This window comes from Typopeltis vanoorti, chromosome 5, assembly GCF_054136105.1.
Source record: "Typopeltis vanoorti isolate ZY-2024b chromosome 5, IOZ_Tvanoo_1.0, whole genome shotgun sequence".
NCBI lineage: Eukaryota > Metazoa > Arthropoda > Arachnida > Uropygi > Thelyphonidae > Typopeltis > Typopeltis vanoorti.
Genome location: NC_143553.1, coordinates 9,934,279 through 9,958,767, shown reverse-complemented (window position 1 = coordinate 9,958,767; position 24,489 = coordinate 9,934,279). Strand labels below are relative to the sequence as shown.

Below are 24,489 nucleotides of genomic sequence, written 5' to 3'. Positions count from 1 at the left end.
TCTAGTTTGACTATCAACTTATCATGCGGTAATCGATCAAAAGCCTTTGCAAAAATCTAAGCATATTACTGTACATCCTTCTCCTCTGTCTAAGGAAGTGGTCACCTTATTGTAATAAGTAGATTACTAAAACATGATCTCCCTTTAGCAAATCCATGCTGTCCATCAAAGATAATACCATTGTTGTCAACTCAATTCTGGATCCTAGTTCTCACTTCTCTAACAACTTAACTACAACACCTGATACATAGATAGGCCTATAGTTTGATGCTTGAGTTCTATCACTTCCTTTATGAAGTGGCACAATCTTGCGCTCCTTAGGAACTTGACCCAGTGCAAGACTCGTATTAAAAATATATTTCAAGGCTGCCGTCAAATCCCTGGCACATTCCTTCAGAATATGTGGTGATATATTATCAAGTCTCACAGCCTTATTAACATCTAGTTTGCTCAACTTCCCATACACCTCTTGCTCAATTACATTCAGTCTCTCCTCCCCATCATCAACTGCTCTCAATCTCTCCATGAAGTCAAATTCATAAGATTAACCGACCTTTATGAACTGCTCATTAAGTATCTCCACCACACTTTCTGCAACAGCATCTTTATACCATTTTCTCCAATCAATGTCATCCTTCCATAATCAATCTTTCTTTTGCTGGCTACATATCGAAAGAACTTCTTAGGATTCTTTTTGGCTTCATTAGCTAACTGTTGTTCTTAGCTGTTCATACCTCACTTTAGCTACCCTCACCAAAAAATATTTAGTGAGATGTTGATATAAGCTATGTGGAGGGCAGTGACACTGAAATGTATAAGAAATTTAAAGCCAAGAAAACAAGAAAGGGGTGATTATGGGTGATTTTAATTATAGTGATACTGATTGAGATGAAGGAATGGACCAAAATAAATTTAATTTCATAAATAATTATTTTTTGGGAAAATATGTACAGTTTTATATTGCTATGCTGTGTGATAGTTGTGTGGTAGTATGTGACAAAGTTACATACTACCTTAGATAGTATGTAACTGAAGGCATACAAGGATCAAGAATCTTGGACATGATCATATCATAAGAACATGTGTCAAACATCCCTCCAGTTAGAGAGAGTAACTATAAAGTGATTACCTGGGTGATGGCCAGTTACATGAGGTTTCTCTGTGAGAAAAGGATGTAATGTACATGGAACTTCATGGGTGGTAATTGTGAAAAGCTCAGGAGACAGCTATACGACAAAGTAATTGTAAAATGGATAAATGAAGAGATCAAGCATGCAGTATGGAAGAAGCATAAGATGAGTGATAATAATCACCTGTATGAGAGTAACAAAAAACAGACAGAGAAGGTGACTCACTCACTTGTTAAGGATTGTAAAATTGGTATGAGCAGCATTTAACTAAAGAGGGGGGAAAAATCACAGAATAACTTCAGATATCTAACCAGTAGAAGAACGAACGAGTGTGGAAGAATGATGTTGTAAAATGAAATTATTATCATTTTACAACATCATTTCTCCTCATTAATAATAATTTCAAGGTCTTGGCATCACCCTTGTGAAGGAATTACCATACATTCTTTCCACTCCTGTGAAATCTTCCCTGTTATGAGACTCAAATTATATAGCCTGGTAAAAGAAATAGCCAGGTCAGCTGAACACTCTTTTAGCATCCATGCTGATATCCCATCAGTTCCTATTGCAGAATTCTTATTCAGTTTATGCAACAGCTGTAGTACTTCCTCCTTATACACATGAGTTTCGTCATATAGTGAAGAGGTAGTAGCGAGTTCAATGTGTTGTATATACCAGATTGATAGCTTTTAACAAAATGTCTACTCATTAGATGAACAATCTCTTCTGCATCAGTCACCCACATGCTATCTGCATTCAGGAGAGTCATTCTTTCAAACTGATTCTTTCTTTTACTTGCAGCCTAATTGTCTTTAACTTGCAGAGCCAGTTTCTTTTCATACTCAGCTTTCCATTTTTCCATACAACACTCTTCTTCTGTGTAATTATAAGCATCAGAAGATGCTTAATTACAGGCCTACAAAAAATTCAAGTCATGAAAAGTTGTTTGGAAACTATCAACAGTTTCTGATTTATTTTTGACCACTGATTCCAAATATCTCTTCCATTTTTCTTTATCATGTAAGGATTGTTCACAAAATGGATCTCAATATTACAGCAAAATAGCTTTAAAATGCATTATATTAAGTCAAATAACAGTATTTAAAATTTTCCATTAACATTTTTGGAATGAAAGTATTGGAAAAAAAAATTTTAATTAAAGTAGTTAAAGATTAATCTTTAGTACATACTTTATATTTCATTGTGGTGTCTTTTTCTTTTTCCTTCAAAGCTTCTTTTTGTTTTTCTGTGAAATTCTTTTCCAGGGTCATCTCTGTGTAACATCCAACAGTAGTCCACCTTCCCTGATACCTTCTTTCCATCTCCTTGATGTATTGGTGGAATCGCTCTCCTTGCTCTTCGCTGACAGTTCCCAGATTCCCAGGAAAGTAGTCTAAATGAGAGTTGAGAAAGTGCACTTTTAAGCTCATGGAGCATCCCAAATCCTTGAATTTCTGTAGCATGTCTTTCACAATCATTTTATAGTTGGGGTCCTTGTGATTTCCCAGAAATTTGGTCACCACCTCTTTCAAAGCATTCCACGCTTCTTTTTAAACAGTTGTAATTTTTTCTTCAAACAGTTTATCCTTCATAAGTTTCCTGATATCCGGACCAATAAAAATATCTTCTTTCAATTTTGCTGTAGATAATCCCGGAAATTTTGCACAGATGTATTTACACTCCTTCTTTCAACAAAGCCTTGACAAACTGCTTCATCAATCCCAACTTCATGGGAAATGGGGGTAAAAGGATTTTTTCCCAAGCAACCAAAGTTTTGTGTAACACATTTTTACTTCCAGGTTCCAATGCGACTCTTTCTGGCCATTCGTTCTTGATCCAATGTTGCTCTCAATCTTGGCTGTCCCACTCACACAAAAAGCATGGGTATTTGGTGTATCCTGTTTGTTTGGTGAATTTTTGAACCTCTTGAAGCCATTACAAACACCACTTAAAACACAGTTAAATGATTTTAATGAATGACATCAACACTATTACACAACACTACGTAAAAACATTCAAAAAACTGCAAACACATTCAATTAAATCTTCATACTAACTTAGAAAATATGCCACCTTTCAGAAATATGACAACTTTAGTAGTCAACGACTAAAGTTCAACTAAAGAATCACACAAGAAAATGTAAGTGTCTGTGACAACAGGAAAGTCATCTGTTATTTCGGCGAATCAGATTCAAAGTAGCCACCTGCACTTTTATCTGCATTTGTCCCTCCCTCCCGGAATGAGAAGTTTCATGGAAATTTCTTTATTAACTATAAAAACGCACTTCAAAAATGCATTTATACAACTAATTAGCTATAAATAAAGGAGAATGAAAATAAATACCAATGTGCTGAATTTAAATCCAAATACTACTAATAAAAACGATAAATTTAGAAATTGGTAAAATTGGTGGGTGATAGGATTTTTTTACTATTTTTTCTGACCTCAGCACCTAAAAATCTATAACAATCAATTATTACTTCTCAGACAACTTTTCCATTGCAGGACTGTGTTATCATAACAGACATCATCCTTAAGAAGATGGTATTCTTTCCATGTCATCTTTTTCTTACAAATCTTTTGCTTAATTATATTACACATCCATTTCACTCCTACTCTATTTCTTCTTCTAACTCTAGGGATGCATTCTGATATCAGGGTGGTCTGAAAAGTTCTTGGCCTAACAATGAAAAAACAAATTTATAATTTCAAAATTATTTTCATTTTTCAACATATCCTCCCTTAAGACTAATACATTTATTCCAGCGATGCTCCAGTGCCATTATCCCGTCCCTGTAGTGGTTTTCAGTAAGATCTGCAAAATACCCCTCTACAGCTGCAATCACCTCTTGAATCAAAGAAAAATGCTGACCAGTGAGGAAGAGTTTTAGTTTTGGGAAGAGATAGAAGTCAGAGGGAGCCAAATCTGGGGAATAGGGTGGATGTTCCAATGATTCACAGTGGAGATCCCTTAATTTTCCCATTGCCAAAACACCTTTGTGGGCAAGTGCATTGTCCTGATGAAAGATGATTTTTTTTCTGCAAACCGGGTCTTTTCTCAAGAAATTTTTCATCTAGTCTGGTTAAAAGATCAGAATAATATTCCCCGATTATTGTTTTACCCTTTTCAAGATAATTAATAAACAAAATGCCTTTAGCATCCCAAAAACCAATGCCATGACCTTCACTACTGATGGAACTGATTTTGTCTTCTTTGGTGCTGAACAACCAGCTTCTGTCCATTGTTTTGACTGCTGTTTGGATTCTGGTGTGTACTGGTGAATCCAAGTCTCATCCATAGTAATAAAACGATGCACAAAATCAGTTTTATTCTTGTTAAAACGCTCCAAGCACTGTTCAGAGATTTTCATGTGAGTGCATTTTTGATTTGTTGTGAGTAAGCATGGCACCCATCTTGTGCAAAGCTTTTCATTTGTAATTCTTCATGCAAAATATATCCTACATGTTCTTTTGAAATGCCTCTAGTCTCAGAAATTTCACGCACTTTGACTCACCGGTCATCCAATACCATATCATGCACTTGATCAATGATTTCTGGTGTTGTTACACTTTTTAGACATCCTTCACGTGGATCATCTTTAAGGCTGGTACGGCCACGTTAAAACTGGGCAGTCCATTTCTTAATTGTCAAAAATGAAGGAGAAGAGTGCCCATAAACTTTTATGAATTTCGAATGAATTTCTTTTGGCATTAAACCTTCTTTTACAATAAATTTTATAACCGCACAATACTCAATTTTATCCATTTCAAGGAATACAGACAACACTTTTGATTCAGACAGCTGTATAAAATAAACTACTTGATAGAAACTGACTGGAAATTTCACATGGATGCTTACGACAGATGTACCAACTGAGAAAAAAAAATCTTGCAGATAGTGTTACCATTTATGGTCGAAGCCAAGAACTTTTCAGACTGCCCTCATATGTTAAAATTTAAGTATTTTTTAAACACATCCCATGCAGTGTCATTATTCTTCCCATCCAACAACTGATACCATGGTGCAGACCATAGCATACTCCTCAGGTATTCATAATTTCCTGCTTTGTGGTTCAGCATGTAACCTTTTCTGAATGGAACATTCATAAACTTAGCCACTTCCCAAATTAGTACCACATGATCATTGTCACCAACTAGAGGCAGGATAGTTACGTCTTTAAATGACACCCCTCTTTGACACTATAATCAGATTTAACACTCTTTGACCACGAGTTTTCCTCCTGTCACGATACTTGAGGAAGCTGTCTTGCAGCAGCTCAAATTCAATTTCATTCTTCTCACAAAATTTCACAGCTATTTAAATCAATGTTTAAATAATTAAAGTTCCCCATTATCATTACTCTTTTTGCACTCATCTTTATTTAGTGATGCATTTCTTCATCACTAGCAACCAACCCACCAGGTCTGTAACAACACCCCCACTATGTACTTGATCTTGTTAGACTCCACCTCACACCAAATGATATAATGACAACCATAGCAGTAGATACAGTTGAGATATGAGTGTGCCATAAATGCATCTCATCCTTATGAATGTGACATTATGTGTAGTGTGAAGGGAGGAGGCAGTTATTGTGAGTGAGTAGTAGGCATATGGACAACAAGCAAACAATGTCTAAGGCAATGGGAGAAGATATATTACCACATACTTGGAGGGAATGTTCTAGAGAGATGACAACTACATTAATATTCTTGTTTGATATGAGTCTCACATTTGTCTAAGCTGTGGAAGGAGGGCAAGACTGTTACACTTTGAAAAGGGAGATGACAAGACTGAAGCTTTGAATTAAGGTTTTAGTTTCTTCTCCCTCTCTCTCTCTCTCCCTCACTATCTCTCCCTCCCTCACTCTCTCTCCCTGGACAAGTTTTTGGTGCCTAGTCCCAAACATTAGAGCAGCATTCCAAGGTTGGTGTGGATTATTTAGGATGTAATATAATATAATATAATAAACATAATCTCCTTACACCTGTTCTAAAAAAAACTTAAAATTTACACTTCACTTTATACGAAAAACATAACTTTAGATTACATTAATCCAGGTGTCTGGAGATGTCATCTCGTAACCCCTAAAAAAAGAAAAATGTTTGTTAAAATTTGGAACTTAGATTATTCTTAAACTATGCCTTACAACTGAAAAAAAACTGCGATAGCGGGATCCGTATTAAGGTGGACTATCAGCCAGAGAACTGAGAATTGGGGGAAGAACCTGGCCCGAGTGATGCAGCCCACAAGGAGCTGCATCGCCTCGATGTAAGCCTTCGCAGCCTGGGTTCTCAGGTCTACCCTCCTCCTTAGTGGACTAGACAACCAATAAGTTGTACAATAGAATTAAGTATTTAGTTGATCCTGAAAGGAGGACAAGTTTTTAGTTTGCCCTTAACTCTTTTTTTGTTGTATGTTTCTGTAAGATTTGAGAAGCTACTGTTTTTTCCCAGCCATTTATTATTTGGTGAAGAGCTTTATACAGCCTCCTTTCCGTTTCTTCGTTTAGTTCAGGGATTCCTTTTATCTGTCCTGGGTTTAGTTCACTTAATCTTTCTATATAGAGGTCTCCTCATTCAAAGCTTATGGTCTCAGGACCTGTGAGGAGGAATATAGGTGCCCCTATTTTGTCTATTGCCCTTTGGAGGATTACCTCGGAGTCTTCTGGGATTAAGCGCATTAGAACCCTTTGGGCGTCCACAGCGGGGATGGATTCTTCCTCCGATTCCTCGGCTGGGGTAATATTGCCTTTTCTTGATTCTGGTCTTTTTTCTGTGTTGTTGCTGGCTTCCATTTCTTCTACTTCTGTGGTCTCTTCCGTCTTGATACGAGTTTTCTTTGTGTTACGTTTCTTTTTTTTTTCTTTATTTTCCATTCTGAGTTTTTCGTGGTGGCGGCTTGATTTCCTGTTGTTACTGTCACGATAGCTGGGGGTTGGATGACTGGAGAGTCTTCTGGCTCCATTGCTTTAGGCTCCTCTGCTGTTTTGCCTATAGCTAGAATGTCGTCCTTTTTTTTTTTTGCAGGTTCAGGTTTATTTACTGGAGTGGTTGCTGGGGTTGGCGATATAGCACCTCCTATTCATTCTGCTTGTGTCCTGTTGGGACAAACATCTACTTTGTGGGTTGTATTTCCACATTTCAGGCAAGGTGCCTCACACTGGGCTAGGGCAGTTTCTGCATTTGTTCTTGGGGCAGTCTGCGCCTAGGTGTTTGAGTGATCTGCACCGAAAACACTGCTTTCTTACACCAGGGTAGTTGACTACTACCCTGGCAGAGCCTAGAAATACAAAGTTGGGGACCTCAGCCTTCATCTCCATAAGGAAGGTCACCCTCGCCAGTCTTCCAGTTGGGGTAGTCAGCATTGTTGGTGATTTTGATGTCCCGTACGTCTCCCCATTTTGAGAAAACCTTTTTCATTATCTCACTCCCTTCCTCAAGATATTCTACAGGTAACCTTTCTATTCGTAGTGTCTTCAGTAGACATCCATGAAACTCTACGGATTTCGATAGATTTCGATCCGAGTTTCGTACCCGGCTATAAAAACATAAAGGGATTTACCATCCCCCTTTCTATTAACATGTTCGCCGGTAAAATAGCCTTTCGGCTTATTAAATTAGTAATTAACAATAAATATAGGAGTACACCACTTTGGCAATTCGATAGCAGAGGTATGTAAGTTCGTGTTCACTTAAAACCTTGATATTCCAGGTCTACCTACTCACTGATGAGACCTCAAAAAAGGTTGAAACCGGTCTGGGTAGTGAGCTCTTCTCATAATGTAAAACATTATATATACATCTCTTAGGGGCTGGGTTTTACATTATAAGAGAATATTAAAGTTAGTGATGGATCTTTCTCCACCTTTGCATGGAGTTACCCTGGTGTTGTACTACCCAAGTGATCATTTACACTTGGGCTCGCCGATAGTTTTTTCGGCATGAAACTCTATGGATTTCGATCCGAGTTTCGTACCCGGCTATAAAAACATAAAGGGATTTACCATCCCCCTTTCTATTTTCTGTAGAACAATAGTTATTACATGATATATGAGGTCTAGCAGAAAAGTAATAAGATTTTTTTGATGTTGAACTGACAATGTATTATATTAAAATGTTTCTTGTCAGCAGGGTAAATACCTGTTGAGTTATTGTGTTTTTAGTACGTGTATGTCTAGTGTGTTCATCATGAAAATGATGAAGCAAAATCTTGAACAACGTTGAGAGATTAAATTTTGTTTTAAACTGAATGGCAGTGCTACCGAAGCATTCAATAAAATTAAGAAAGGGTAATGGTAATGATTCTTTATCATATGCTTGGGTGTTTAAATGGCACAAGATATTTTTGGAGGGTAGAAAAAGCATGAAAGATGAGCAGCATGTCACAACAAGAACAAATTTGGAAAGTGAATTTTTACCTCCTGGAGCGACTGCCAATCAAATTTACTACAAAGAAATCCTTAAATGGCTGCAAAAATATGTCTTACGAGTGCATCCAGAGATTGAAAATTATTGGATCTTGCATCACGACAATGTCTGTTCGCATTTTGTGCAGTCAGTTCACATGTATTTAGCCAAAAAATGCATTCCGGTGTTAGAAGAGCCACTGTACTCACCTGACATGTATCTGTGTGACTTTCTTTTCAAGCTCAAGAACAACATAAAAGGAATCCACTTTGCAACTATAGTAAACATCCAAAGAGCTGTGACAGATGCCATAAATGAGCTTACAGAATGTAACTTCCAATCCTGTTATACTGCACATAGAAGGAATGTTGGAACCAGTGTGTTACGTGCAGCAGGAGGGCTCTTTGATGTATCAGACGATTAATTGAATATACCATTTTCTATGAATTTTGTCTCATTAAGTTTCTGTGGAATCTCTATATGAGGTCTAGCTTTTCCGCTAGACCTCATATAGAGATTCCGCAGAATGATTTAAATAGACTTACAGTATGAGCAAAAATTATCCATCTTTAATGAAGCCCAGTGCTTTTTTTCTGGAAAAAAGGGTGCCGGTACTCACCATGAAGATGTTATTACAACAACTTCCACACTGTTAACATATCCTCCAATATACCCTTGTCGTCTCACTTTGTTGGCATGCTTTGTGCGCTGCACTCTCCTTATGATCGTAAATCTTTTTTCTTAATGACATTAGCTGTTGTTTGCAAGATTCTCCAAAATTACTGATTTTACCATTTGACCACTCCACTGAAATTTTCGTTCCCATGTGTTTATCGACGACAAGACTTCTGACATTACAGCACACTTTGCAGTCCAACATTTTATTCTTGACATGCAGCCACTCATTTCTCTTGCAGGTCATTTTTCTGCAAAAATGTCCAACATTCGGGCCAATCATTATCAGAAGCTGCTTCCTTTTGACCACGTGGATCTTCGTCTTGGTTTCGTGATCCTGTTCACCAAGTGTATTTTCAGTGCTAGTTTTCTGTTTTACAGGATCACAAGTAGATTCAACAATTTTTGCTTCTTCAGCCTTACTTTTTTTCTCATTGGCATAAAGTAACTATTTATTTTATTCATTTTGAACAATGATTGCACTGATTTAACTTAGATTAATTCAAAACTCATATGAACACCTGCCTGTTGCAGAGTGAATATAGAATTGATAAACCGATATTGGAAGCAATTGGAAGTGAGCACAACTTCCTGTTTCTGGTTACATACCAACCTATGAAACAGGAAAGCAGGGTATGAACTTATGAGTAATCAAAACTGAAAATTCAATTGGTGAACACAGTACCACCTACCAGAATATTTATAATACATTTTGCAGTCAATAAATCACAAATTTTTAAAAACTTAAGAAAAAAGGTGCCGGTACTGCATACCACTGCGTACCTCCAGATTACAGTATAGGTTTGGTTGGTTTGGTTTCTTGAGGAAAGTAGAGAGGATCCAGAACTGCATCACCATAATGGTGACAGGCCTGTGGAATGCTTCCTACACAGGCAGCATGGGTGAGTGTGTGTGTGTGTGTGTGTGGATAATGAAGTTTAGTTGATAAGCAGAAAAAGATGGATATGATAGAAACACAAGTTACTGAAAGTTTTAGAGGACTGTTGCAAAAGAAAATTCTTCAATAAATGAAAAGGAGGAAGAGAGCAAGGGGTCAGGCCATCCTTGCAAGTATTATTATCATTATAAGGTAATAGTAAAGATAGAAGTAGTAAAAGTATAAACTATAAAGCAATATTACATTCATGATCAGTATTAGTAGACTGAATTTGATTAAAAAAAAAAAAAAAAAAAAGAGAGAAAAATGAAAATTTGTCTTTTTTAGAACATGAATTTGAGATTCAGAATGTGTTAATTATTAATTTCAACAGTTTTTAATGTAGACATTATTCAGTAATCATTTTGAATAAATATCATAATTATATATTACAAGATGTAATAGAGAAAAAAAAATGGCTTTCAAATATATGATTGTGTGTGTAGTCATCTGCATTCTTATAAAAGATGAAAAAATTTAAATCATCTTACCTGATACTGCTTTAAACGTGATTGAAATTCGTTACGTTTTAATGTATGGTTGGCGAGAAGGGCAGAGACCACTTGACTTGCAATCACACCATCTCTTAGCGCATTCTCCTCAGACTCAGAGCTTGTGCCAGCAACTGGACTTAGTTCCATTCGTAGGGCAAGCTCTCGGTAACACGCATTACCAGCTAAATCATCCTGAGATGAGCTTGCCATTAAAACTGAGTCTATGCTATCATCACTGGCTTCAAAGTCTTCATCATTATATTCATCAATATATTCATCTTCAATGCATCTATCCTCACCAATTCCTCTTTCAGCTGTTAAACTACCTGAGCTTCGTCCATCTAATGCATGATAGTGAGAATTGCTGGAATCTGATGAATGTGAATAACACTGGTGGAAATCAGGAGTGTATGGAGAGTCTGATATACTGCGTTCCACTCGTGATTCACATGTACCTAAATAGTATGCAGCTCCCCTACTGGGTGGACCTGGTAGTGGTGGTGGTGATTCACAGTCCTGACTAGTATTGAGAGATGTTGTTGCCGTTTCTGTAGAAGGGCTGTCTGCCTCAAATTGTACAGTGATACTTGATGCTGGTCGCCACTGACTCTCTTGACCATGAGTAGCAGAGAGAAAATAATTACAAAAACTATTAGCATTTTTCAAATCATATGTAACTGGCATTCCTGGAGAACTTTGTGTACTACCAGCAAGTTGTAGAAGATGCTCAGAGATAATGTAAATAATCTGAAAAAAGAAAATTTTAAGTCTTAACATCTCTTAAAAAATAATAATTTCACCAGATATCATCACATCGCAATATATATGCAAAAGAAACATAAAAATAAAAAATAAAATGATAAATTAATGAATTAAAAATAAAAGTAATACTCATGACATACTTGTTAACACGTTCGCTGCCACGCTACTTCGGCATAGTCTGTTCCCATACGCCGAGCAATTTCACTTCTTCAAGGTCAGTACAGTAATCTTGTTGCCGGCGGTAAGCGTCATACGAGTATACTCATAGTTGGCTTGTGCAGAGCATATACCATCTATGAGAATACACAGTTTTGATGCTAGCTCCACAAGCCAAGCATTTTCACTTCTTCAAGGTCAGTACAGTAATCTCGTTGTCGGCGGTAAGCATCATACGAGTATACTCGTAGCTGGCTTGTGTGGCTGGTTTACCAACTACGAGTATACTCAAAAGATGTTGAAAGTTTATTTTTCACTTGGTTAGAGTATAATAAATTAGAGTTTAATCCTTTATCCAAGTGTGAGCAAACAAAGTTTGCACCTGAAAGTATCTTCAGGACTGGGGTAAAGTGGTACAACACCAGGGCACTCCTTGCAAAGGTGGAGCAAGCTACCAACACTCCTATCTCAGTATCTCCCATAATGCAAAACACATCTCCCTGCGGATATGTCTAATGTTAATGCATTAAGGGAAGGGCCACAACCCAGACTAGTTTCGACCTTTATTGAGGTCTCTTCAGTGGGAGCCAGGCCCAAGTGGAGATACCAGGCAGAAGCATTAGCAGGTCATCTCTACCTATAGGAGTTGGCAATGGTGTTGCAAGGGTGTTGTACCACCTTACCCCAGTCCTGAAGATACTTTCAGGTGCAAACTTTGTTTGCTCACACTTGGATAAAGGATTAAACTAAATTTATTATACGAGTATACTCGTAGTTGGCAGCGAACGTGTTAAAGATACCAGGCAATTTTATAAGCTAGGTTTTTTTAATGCAGAAAGTTTTTTTTTTTTAATAGGTTTTTGTAATTCAGAGAAACAAGACATTATGGAGGCAACATAAGATGAGTGGTAATAATCAATTCCCTTGCCTGTTCTATGTACTTCTATGCAGAAGTACATAGAACAGGCAAGGAGAGTGACTAGGTTGGTAAGGAGAGCAAAAGTTCAGTATGAGCAGCAGTTAGCTAATGAAGCTAAAAAAAAAAAACTCGAGTTCTTTTGATATATAGCTAGTCTCAAGCAAACTTGACATACTCGTGACATACTTGTTTAATATGAATCTTAATTTTTACACTGTTTTATTGAAAATAAAGGTGATAGTGGTGGTGATGATAAAATGTTATTCTGGATAAGCCTATGCTGCCAAAGCACAGACTGCAAAATTACGGGCTAGTTAGTGTATGTCAAGCAGTGATTAAGATCTTGAATTTGTTTAGGGAACATTCCAAAGACCAGGAGGTTAAATAAGGTAGGTGTAAAATGGATGAATGCAAAGATTAAGCATGCAATTGAGAGAAAGAAGACATTATGGAGGCAAGATAAAATGAGTGATAATAATCAATTCCCTTGTCTGTTCGATACTTCTATGTAGAAGTACATAGAACAGGCAAGGAGAGTGACTAGGTTGGTAAGGAGAGCAAAAGTTCAGTATGAGCAGCAGTTAGCTAATGAAGTTAAAATTTAAAAAAAATAATAATAATAATAAAACTTGAGTTCTTTTGATATGTAGCTAGTCTCAAGCAAACTTGAGCAAAAAAAAAAAAAATTGATTATAGTAGAATAACACCGATTGGAGAGAATGGTATAACTGCTGCAGAGGATACACTTGAGATATTTAATGAGCAGTTAAATTTAATGTGACATCATGGAGAGTTTGAGAGCAGTGGATGAAGAGGAGAGACTGACTGACTGAACAAGAGATATATGTGGAATTGAGCAAACTTGATGTTATATCACCACATATTTTGAAGATATGTGCCAGGGAGTGGATATCTCCCTTAGTATATTTGTTTATTTTGAGTCTTGCATTCAGTCATGTTCCAAAGAAGTGGAAGGAAGGCAAGATTTTATCACTTGATAAGTGTGGAGCACCAAATTATAAGTCAATCTGTGTGTCAAATGTTGTGGTTAAAGTTTTGGAGAGGCTATTAAGAACCAGGATCCAGAACTGGGTTGAACAGTGGTATATCTTTGATGGACAGCACAGATTTGCTAAAGGGAGGTCATGTTTTAGTAATTGACTTACTTATTACAATAAGGTTGCAACTGCACTGAATGAAGATGGATACAGATATGCTTTTGATAGATTACCACATGATAAACTGATAGTCAAAATAGAACAGATTGGATTAGATATTAGACTAGTGCACTGGATTGGAGATTGGCTGCCTGAGTGGTAGCAAGTTGTCTATGGGGGAGCAACATCCCAGGAGAGGAAAGTCACTAGCAGTGTGACTCAGCAGTCTGTTTTAGGGCCATTGCTGTTTAACCTGTACATTATAATGATCATGGGAAAGATTTGAATGGGAACATTCAGTTGTTTGCAGATTATGCAGTATTGGGAAGAACTATAAGGAATTGAACAGATGCTGTGGCCTTACATCAAGATTTGAATAGACTAATTGAATGGGCATGGGAGTAAGGATACCAGTTTAATTTTGCAAAATGTAAGGTTTGAAAATTTGGAAAACAAAGATAGGATGTAGAATTTCTACTTGGTGGGATATATTGTTGGAGGTGGAAGAAATAAGAGATTTTGGGGTGATGGTGAATAAGGATCTGAAATTTAGAAGATATATTGCCAAAACTGTAAGGACAACACAACGAATTCTTGTAATGATGATTCTGGTCACTGACTTATAAAAGCAAGGAGAGTCTGATTCTGTGCTATAAGGCCTTGATTAGATCACATATGGACTCCTGTGCACAGATTTGGAAATCTGGTGATTGAAGAGATGAAGAGAATTGGAAAGGGTCCAGAGACAACTAATTAAAGTAGTTTTTGGTCTGGAATGCTGAGTATGAAGAAAGATTGAGAAGATGCAATTTGCAGAGTCTGGTGGACAGGAGGAAGAGGGGAGAATGATAGAGACATAGAAGTTGGTAAGTGGTTTTTATAGGATTAATGCCGAAGAGGTTTTTCATAAAATGGTGGGAGAGGTTTTGCATGGAGGGTTATGAATGATTGGAATACATTGCCAAAGAGTGTGGCATCTAAAGAGAATTTGAACATATTTAAGGCACAATATGATGAGATATGTGTATGGCAAAGGGACCTCCCACGACAAGTCTTTGACCCCATAACGATCTTGGGATGATGATAATAATAATAAAAAATTCAGGACTTCGCAGATATGATATGAAACTTTATGAGGACATCATAGCTTTCAAAGGAGAGCACTAAGTTTTTGTAATCTACCAACACTATAGGTTTTATGGATTTAAACATTATAATTATAATGCTGTCATTTCTCCTATAACGTGTGTCTATACTGTGCAAATTTGTTCATATGCAATACTTAAACAGATGAACAAAATCATTAAAAAAAACTGTGTTTGCACTTATGCAATTTTTTATGACCCTGACTATACTTTGTGCTATCAATTAACACCAGGCGAAGTAAAAAAAAAATGCTAGCCAGCTGAACATAGTGACACAATACAAAATACACATCTCAACTTCTCTTTCTTATCTCAGTATACCCACAAACTTTACTCTAAGTATATATGCATATTCTTGTCCTGAGTTTGTGTACTTTTCTTGATAAAGATGAGTGGTAATAATCAATTCCATGAGGAATACAAAGAATAGGCAAGGAGGGTGAGTATGTTGGTAAAGATAAAGGTAATTAATATAGCATCCCAAAACATGAGTATACATCCTGGTTATAAGATTCCAAATAGTGAACACAAAAGAAAGCCTTAAATATTGAAGATAAGTTTGAAATAATAAAACATGTTATCTTGAGAGCAACCACAAAGGAATCCATGTTGCATAATAGAATAGAATTATTAACCCAAAAATTTCCACCAGACATAGTGGAATTATTCAAATTTGCAATCACATCAGGTTACTTCACATAGAAATATAAAATATATAAACAACAGAAAGGAACAGCAATGGGCTCACCCTTATCACCTAACTTAGCCAACATTTTTCTTGAACACCTAGAAGACAGAATTTTCGCTCTTGATCCAAAACCAACAATGAGGCTATGCTACATCAATGATGTCTTTGCAGTGTGGAGTCACACAGAACCTGAACCCCACTCACCCTACTCAATTCAACAGCCTGCATCCTCATATCAAGTTCACACTAGAAAAGGAATCTTGATGTACACATCCAGTACAAACAAGACGGATCCATTTCCACTTCTGTCTACTGAAAACCAATTTTTTCAGGTTGTTATATCCATAATACATCAGCTCACCATCTATCTCAAAAATATGGCACCATGAAATCTTTAGTATCCAGAGCACACAAGATTTATTCTTCTGGAGAATTCCTAAAGAAGGAAATGGAAATTATCAAAGAAAGAGCCTTACTGAATGGATATAATCCAATAGCAACTCAAAAAATAATTAACCACTCTCCTACAAATCAACCCAGACAAGAAGAAACCCACAAGACTCCCATTTCATATATTAATGGCATCTCTGAACATGTGGCAAAAATTATGAGAAAATATACCTAATAAACCCATCAGCCAAATTCACAACTTGCTACCATCTCCAAAAGACAAACTCTCACCAATGATGCTACTTTGCGTATACCAAGTACCATGTTCGTGTAACTTGTGTTACTATGGACAAATAGTAAGATCTATAAATAAATGTATCTCTGAACATCAAGACCATATCCATCTTATCAAACTTCACAACTCTGGCCTTGCACAACATGGAATCGAAAATGTTAACCACGGGATCCAATGACAAAATGTCAAGTTACTACATAGATCCTCATATAAACATGAATGGTTATATAAAGAAAGAGCTGAAGCCTTACTTCATAGGCCTAATCTTAATTGAAATGATTGTCTCACTACTCTAAAAGTTTGGGAAATTGTTATCTTCAATTGTATTCAATAATTTGAATAGCGTTTGAAGACAGAAGGGAACTGTATACTAGAGACTGCTTGCATTTGAATGAGGAAGGACGAAGGCATCTGGAAAGATTGTTGTTTTCTGAACGAGTCAGTGTGTCAATGCAGGGAAACTAGAATTCCCAAGGTGGATGGTAGCAGAGATGGCCACTTGTGGAAATGGGTGCTTGGGGAAAGGGGTACGATGTCAGGAAACATTGAGCCCAGGGGGGGGGGGTGGAGAGGGGACAATGATAAGTATAGAAGCAGTGACATTTTTATGCTCTATACTAATACCAGGAGTATCAGAAATAAAGGAAATGAATTGGTGGCACTGATAGCATCAACCTGGACAAATATTATTGGGATCTCTGAGACGTGGTTGACAGAGGATGATACAATAACTGAAATTGAAGTGTCAGGTACAGCATTTTTTGGCAGGATAGGAAAGGAAAACATGGTGGTGGAGTACTGCTTATGATAAGTGATGACTTATGTCCTCTTAGAGTAGAGGCTTTGAAAGGCATTCTCGCAAATGGTTTTGAAAGCATATGGTGCGAGGTAGAAGTGGCCAAGACAGGATATTTATTGGGGTGTTGCTATAAACCAGGGAACACACAAGGTGTGGACAAGGAGATTTAGGCAGTTGAGCTTGGCAAGTGCAAGAAGAATGATTGTTATTGGAGATTTTAACTACAGCAGTGTAAGCTGGGAAGAGGAAAATGCAAGTAGTAAGAAAGGGATAGAATTTCTGGAATTCTTGAGGGACAAATGTCTTCGCCAGCATGTGATGGAGGGAACAAGAGGTTCAAGAGTTTTGGATTTGGTCATAGCATCAGAAGAGTTGATATTAAATTATCAGCTCTTCTGATGCTGATACATGACATCTCTCCCACCAGTTGGAGAGAGTGGCCATGTGGTTTTCACTTGGAAGATGAAATGACATGCAGGTGTATCAAAGAAAAGGCAATGTATGTGGGATTATAAGGCGAGTGATTATAGTAGTCTTAGGTATCAACTAGGGGCAGTTCCATGGAGGGCAGAATTGGAAGGTCAGGATATCATTAGTGCTTGGGAAATTGTGAAAGCATATTTGTTAGCAGCAATAGTAAGCTGTATTCCATGGGTCAAGAAGCGGACACAATATGGTGTAAAGTGGATGACAAACAATATCAAACAGGAACTGCAGTTGAAAAAGAGATTATGGAAGATACACAAGGAGAGAGGTGAAGGACAGATACATGAAGAATATAAGACACAGGCCAGGAGAGTGACCAGAATGATGAGGAAGGCAAAACTGGAATATGAGAAGAGATTGGCACTAAGATCCAAAGAAAATCATAGGGAATTTTTTAGCTATGTGGCCAGTAGGCAGAGAAACGATTATGGAAGAATGACATTGCGGGATAAAAATGGGAATAGAGTGACTGATGTAGAGGACACAGTGGAGTTGTTCAATGAGCACTTTATTGGAGTATTTCATCCTGGAGCAGGTTTTAATACTAGAGAGATAGGGCAGGATCAGGGTTTAGAGGTGGAAGAGGAGAGTGTGTTTCAAATACTGAGTACTCTGGATACCAATAAAGCTGTTGGACTATCTGGTATTTCAACACGGGTTTTGAGAGAATGTGTTAAAGAACTGACAGCTCCGTTGACCTGGCTTTTCAATAAAAGCCTGGCTGAAGGAAAGGTACCCAGGGAATGGAAGGAAGTAAGATATTGCCACTGCATAAGGGCGGTAGCAGACTGGAAGTGTCTAATTATAGGCCAGTTTATGTGTCATCAGTAGTTGTTAAGGTCTTGGAGAAATTAGTGAGGGACTATATACAGCATTGGGTAGCTGAGGGTAATATTATCTCTGAAAATTAACATGGATTTGTTAAGAGGCGCACTTGCTTTAGTTATATGAGTGTCTTTTATAATAAAGTGACAAGAGCAGTTGATGAGGGAAAGGCATATACTGCTATTTTTTTTTTTTTTTTGGATTTTGGAAAGGCATTTGACAGGGTGCCACATGATAAGCTGATATTTAAGTTGCAGCACATGGGTTTAAATGTCGGGTTAGTCAAATGGATTCAGGATAGGCTGGCTGATAGGTATCAGAGAGTTGTATATGATGGGGCAATATCAAGGAAGCAGAAGGTTACAAGTGGGGTTCCACAGGGCTCAGCACTGAGACCTGTATTATTCAATTTTTATATCAGTGATATTTTCAATGGATTGCAAGGGGACATTCAGTTGTTTGCGGATGATCTCAAGTTGGGAAGGGTTGTCAGTAATAGTGCAGATGTGGCAGCCCTGCAAGAAAATTTGAATAAACTAGACAGATGGGCAAATAAATGGAGTTATCGGTTCAATGCAGCAAAATGTAAAGTCTTGAGGTTTGGGATCCATTGATGGGAGGATGCGTACTCGATTGGAGGAGCTGTACTGGAGGAGGTAGGGGAGACAAGAGATCTGGGGTTGATGAGTGATAGAAAACTGAAATTCAGGGAGCATATTGCAAAGGTGGTGAGGGTAACTCAGAGGTGGTGAGCGCAATACTGAGAAGGACGCTGACCTGAAGAGATAAAAGTGTTATCATTCCATTGTATCCTTTTGGGTAAGATATATAGATGACATCTTTACTGTATGGTCTCACAAGAAAGACTCTTTACCTTCTTTTTTAAACAGTATCAATTCTTTACATCATCGTATAAAGTTTACTATGGAAATGGAAGAAAACAACCAGTTATCATTTTTAGATGTTTTCCTCATCCGATCACTTTCAAATACTCTTACAACTACAGTTTACAGGAAACCAACGTTCACAGGTCGTTATATTCTTAAAGAATCTGCCCATCATCCTTGTCAAAAAACACGAATCATAAAATATCTAATCAGAAGTGCCAAAACTAATTGTTCTACTTCTAATTTTCTACAGAAAGAACTTTCTACTATTCAACAGCACATGAAACTCAATGGCTTTTCCAAAAAGAGTACATAACATCTCGATTCTTATAATCCACCTCTAAACAACAAAGATTCAATACGTCAAGTTCCAATTCCATACATCTCTGGGATTTCAGAACCTATTTCAAGAATTCTGAAGAAATATGAGTTAACAGCTACTTATTCACCTATTAATAAATTATCTTCTCATTTTATTTCTTCTAAAGACAAATGCTCAACTATGTCTCTTCCTGGAGTTTATCAAATTCCCTGCAACTGTGATCTCTCCTATTTTGGACAAACTGGATGCACTTTAGAAAAAAGAATCCAAGAACATCAATCCTCCATTCATCACAACAAATCCGAAAAATCTGGATTGGCTCAGTACGGGATTAACCACAACATCCTTTGGTCAAAAACTCGCCTCTTACATAGATCCCACTATAAATTTGAACGTTTATTCAAAGAAAGCATATAGGCCTTACTCCACCATCCTAACTGTATATCTGTATCAAAAATCTGGGAAAGTCTAATCAGGATAACTCATTAATTCACATTATTTTTATGTTATTTAAAAAATTTTTGAAATTATTAATTAATATCTTCAATTCAATCATGTCTCTGCTTAAAAATATTTCCCTTTAATACTTAGTGATATAACATCATGCAGCTTGTTCTATTTATAAATGATCTATTGTTAGTATTCCACCTTGTATGTTTTAAACTGTTCTTGTAGTGCCACTGAAGATGGTCTGCAATTTTCAGACCGAAATATTTGGCTAATTAAATATCTTTCTTGTGATTACGTGTTTATATTATACAATCTTTATGTCATAAGTGTTCCTTAAAATATCAGTTATTATTCTTCTTTATAAGGTTTTAATAAAGCACATTTGGATTATTTCTGTCACAGATCACATTGCATATATTCCATGGGGTTAAGAAGTGGTGGAGAAGATCCAGAGGAAGGCAAAAAGATTGTGACAAGTCTATAGAGCATTCCTTATGATGAGAGACAAAGTCTTTAGACTGCAAAGACTATGGAGAAGGCCCTCCCCCCAAGTCATAATCTTTGTTGTCTCTATATACAAGTCTCTATATAGAGACTTGTATAGTAGACAAGTAGTGAAGACTGGGCTACTTGTATATAGAAATATGACTTCTGCATTACCTTGATATCATTTCTGGGTCTGACTCCCACAGATGAGACCTTGATAAAGGTTGAAATGGTCTGGGTAGTGGCCTTTCCCATAATGCACAGCATTATACTTGTCCATGAGGATATGTGCATTGCATTATGGGATACTAAGGGAATTAATGTGAAGTCATTAGCCTTTATATACAAGTAGCCCAGTTGTGAAGTGACTTCATGCACAAATTTCTTTGCTTACACTTGAATAAAGGATGAAACCAAGAATATAATTTCTTGGCATCTTTAATTTATAGTGTAACCAAGTAAAAAAATAACTTTCAACCTCATTTAATTTTTCAATTTGGATAACTCTTTATTTTGAAATCTTGCATTATGGCAATTTCATTCTCTGTCATTCCCAGACCTGTAGCCTTATAAGGGGATGATAGAATTTCCTCATTTCTCACTTCTGCCTACCCAATGTTTCTGTAGTCATTCAAATAAGGTTTGGAATAGTGGAGCATCCTCATGGAATAAAGCCTTAGTTTAATCAATTCAAAGAAAATAAAGGTCACTGAAATAATTTATAATCATTAGCCAACCTAAATGTTGAATATGAGATATGTGCAGGAATATTAAAAGAGAAACTAAGCAAACTATAAAGCAAAAATTACTAGAAACAAGAAATGGGATTTAAGTTAAGGGATATTATATCCCGTATTGTTTCTTAGCCAAATAAGAAACTCATGCTGAATATAGAAACTATACAAAGTTCGGCGATTCCAAGCATAAGCAAATACCTGGATAGTGCAGCACCTGACCCTTGAAGGTAGTGCAAGCTGAGGCAACTCATAGAAAGGGTGGAGCAAGCTCCGATCACTATTCTTGATATTTACCCATAATGTGAACTTAACTCCTAGGAGCTGTATTATTGTTCAACATTATGAGAGAAGGTCACTACCCTCATAAATTGTTCATAATGTTGAACAATAATACAGCTCCTAGGAGTTAAGTTCACATTATGAGTAAATATCAAGAATAGTGATCGGAGCTTGCTCCACCCTTTCTATGAGTTGCCTCAGCTTGCACTACCTTCAATGGTCAGGTGCTGCACTATCCAGGTATTTGCATATGCTTGGAATCACCGAACTTTGTATAGTTTCTATATTCGGCATGAAACTCTTTGAGTTTCTTATTTGGCTAAGAAACAATACGGGATATAATATCCCTTAACTTAAATAAGTTCATATCGCCGAATTGAAGCTTTTGGCTCTTCATTATAATTAGTAAAGAAATGGGATGCTTAAAAAGCCAATCATATTTAATTTTTATTTTAAAATTAAAGATTGAAACAGAATTTCAAAACAGAACATGTATGATATGCTTCATTTTGAATTTCTGTTCATGATGAAAAAACCTTTGACAGCGTTCACAAACAAAAACTGTTTAAAATATTAGCTGATTTAATTATAACCAACCAACTTATGAAATCAATTAAAAATTATATGTAAGAAATAGCGTATATATCAATCAGAAATGCATACGAAGTTGAGGATGATAGAATTTTCCGTTATCTCCTTTACATATCAACATTTATATAAATATTAATAATTTGGAGACAGCAGAATCAAGTACTGTATCCAGAATTGGAGGAAAATCATGCAAAGTATGGTGATTATATTTAGCTAGGAGGAAAATAAAAGCTTGATAAACTAGAAGTACAAAAGTGATCATATAATAATGGGTAGTTATATTCAAGATCTATTAAAATAACCATAATACAAGTTTATGCACCAACAAATGAAAAGGATCTTTTCATTTGTTAAAATGAAATTTCAACAAAATTTTATAATAAGTTAAAGATATGTATAGACAAGTGCAGAAGCATGACATGATTATTCCTTTGGTGACACAGATGCTAAAGTTGGCAAAAGAAATATTGAAGATGAGAAAGCAGTAGGTAATGAAGTATGTAGTCCAAATGAGAACGATGACCTAGTGCAGCATTTTGTGAAATGAATAATCTTGTGATTGGAGGAAGCTTATTTAAATATGAGGGTTGTTTGAAAAGTTCGGTAAAAAAAAAAATAAATTAAACACATTTTTTTGGAAAATATCACCTTTATTTCTCAACATCGAGGTCTACACTGGTCCAGTGAGTTTCTAATTTTTTCATCCTATCTAAAAAGTAGGATTTGTCAAATTGTGCAAAATAGTCATTGAGCCTTGATGGCATCCTAGTTTGAAGAAAATTTTTAAGTTTGGGAACAAGAAGAAGTCGCATGGGGACAAGTCCAGAGAATACGGTGGATGTGGAACCAGTTGAAACCTCAATTCATCCAATTTTGCCATTGTGACGGCCAATGTGTGGGTCGGTGCATTGTCTTGATGAAAGAGCACATTTTTTGTGTGCCAATCTTGGCTGTTTTTTATTCAGTTCTTCTTTTGAACAGTCCAACCACAATGCATAATAGACTTCTGTTATTGTTTTACCCTTTTTCCAAATAGTCTATCATGATAATTCCTTGGAAATCCCAAAAAAATAGTGGCCATCACCTTCCCAGTTGACAAAACAGTCTTCACTTTTTTCGGTGCTCTTTCCCCAGGCATTGTCCAATGTTTTGACTGCTGCTTGCACTCAGGTGTGTAGTGGTGGATCCAAGTTTCGTCTACAGTCATGAATCAATGCAAAAAATCCTGCGAATTGTGATTAAACATCGCAAACACTGGGTTGAAATGCCTTTTCGCATGCATTTTTGATTGGCAGTCAACAATCAAGGCACCCATTGTGCACATAGCATTTTCATGTGCAATGTTTCGTGCAGGATATTATACACCTGTACAGTTGAGATGCCTACAATCTTGGCAATCTCAAGCATTTTCACTCGTGGTCTTCCATAATGATACCACGGTTTTGTCAATAATTTCCTTCATAGTGACTTCAGTTGGGCGTCCAGAGCATGCTTCATCTTTGATGGACCACGTTTAAACTCATTTATCCAAAAATAGTCTTTAATGCTGGTGCAGAATCAACATGAACTGCATCTAATTCAGCTTTGATCTGCACGGCCATCCACTTCTTCAAATAAAAGTGTTTTATCACTGCACAAAACAGTCATTTTAACTGTTTGCCAAACGAGAACTACACATTGCACATGGCTAAAATTTTGCCAGGGGTCATGAAAAAGATGATATGTGCTGACACTGGTATGAATGAACAAATTTTGTCGCCGTCTATTGAAAATTTACTGAGCTTTTCAAATAACCCTCGTATACATAAAATGACCTGAATATCACTAGATGGTTAAACTAGAAACCAAACTGGTCATGCTGCAATCAAGGGTACCTTTAGAAGTTCACTCTTACATGTCTGATCTGATCATTATTTAGTGACAGTTAAAATTAAACGAAAACTGCATGGGATTAAAAAAAATCAGAAATCAAAAGAAAGGATAAAATATGATATGTCTAAATTAAAAATGAGTGAAAGTTTCATAATAATAGAAAAAAAATTTCTATTATTATGAAATTTCTATATAAAAATTTTTTAGAAATTTCTATTTCTAAAAAAAATTGATTTCATATTTTGAAAAATGAGACTGCAAGAGACTGTTTGGGTGTTAAAAAGAATTTTGTCACCCAAGCACAAGGATTGGTTATCAGAAAAGACCTGGGAACTCATTGAAGAACAGAATAAAGTTAAAATGATAAAAAGTTCATGTTTGGTTTCCACAGCATAGGAATATACAGTGTGGTTGGAAGGATGATTGGTGTGTTGTTGAGATGAATAGCAGGGATCACGAATGGTATGTTGGCAGAGCTGTGTGAAGAGAAAAAAGTGGAGTTTGTGAATGTGTGGGATGCATTTGAAGAAAAAATGGAAATGTACAAAAGTAACGGGTTGCATTTGAAAGGATTTGATGTGAATCAGATAGACTAT

At 36.5% G+C, this 24,489-nt stretch overlaps 1 protein-coding gene across 3 annotated transcripts in view; it reads right to left on the bottom strand.

Annotated features, from left to right (window-relative positions):
* Positions 1-24,489, bottom strand: part of LOC150106221 (protein tyrosine phosphatase domain-containing protein 1-like) — a 719,641-nt gene that overhangs the window by 243,278 nt on the left and 451,874 nt on the right. For all 3 annotated transcript variants that reach the window (XM_090392247.1, XM_090392246.1, XM_090392248.1), the window contains exon 11: positions 10,645-11,394. In XM_090392247.1, coding sequence (XP_090248373.1) covers positions 10,645-11,394 — 750 coding nt within the window. The remainder of the gene's footprint in view (positions 1-10,644; positions 11,395-24,489) is intronic.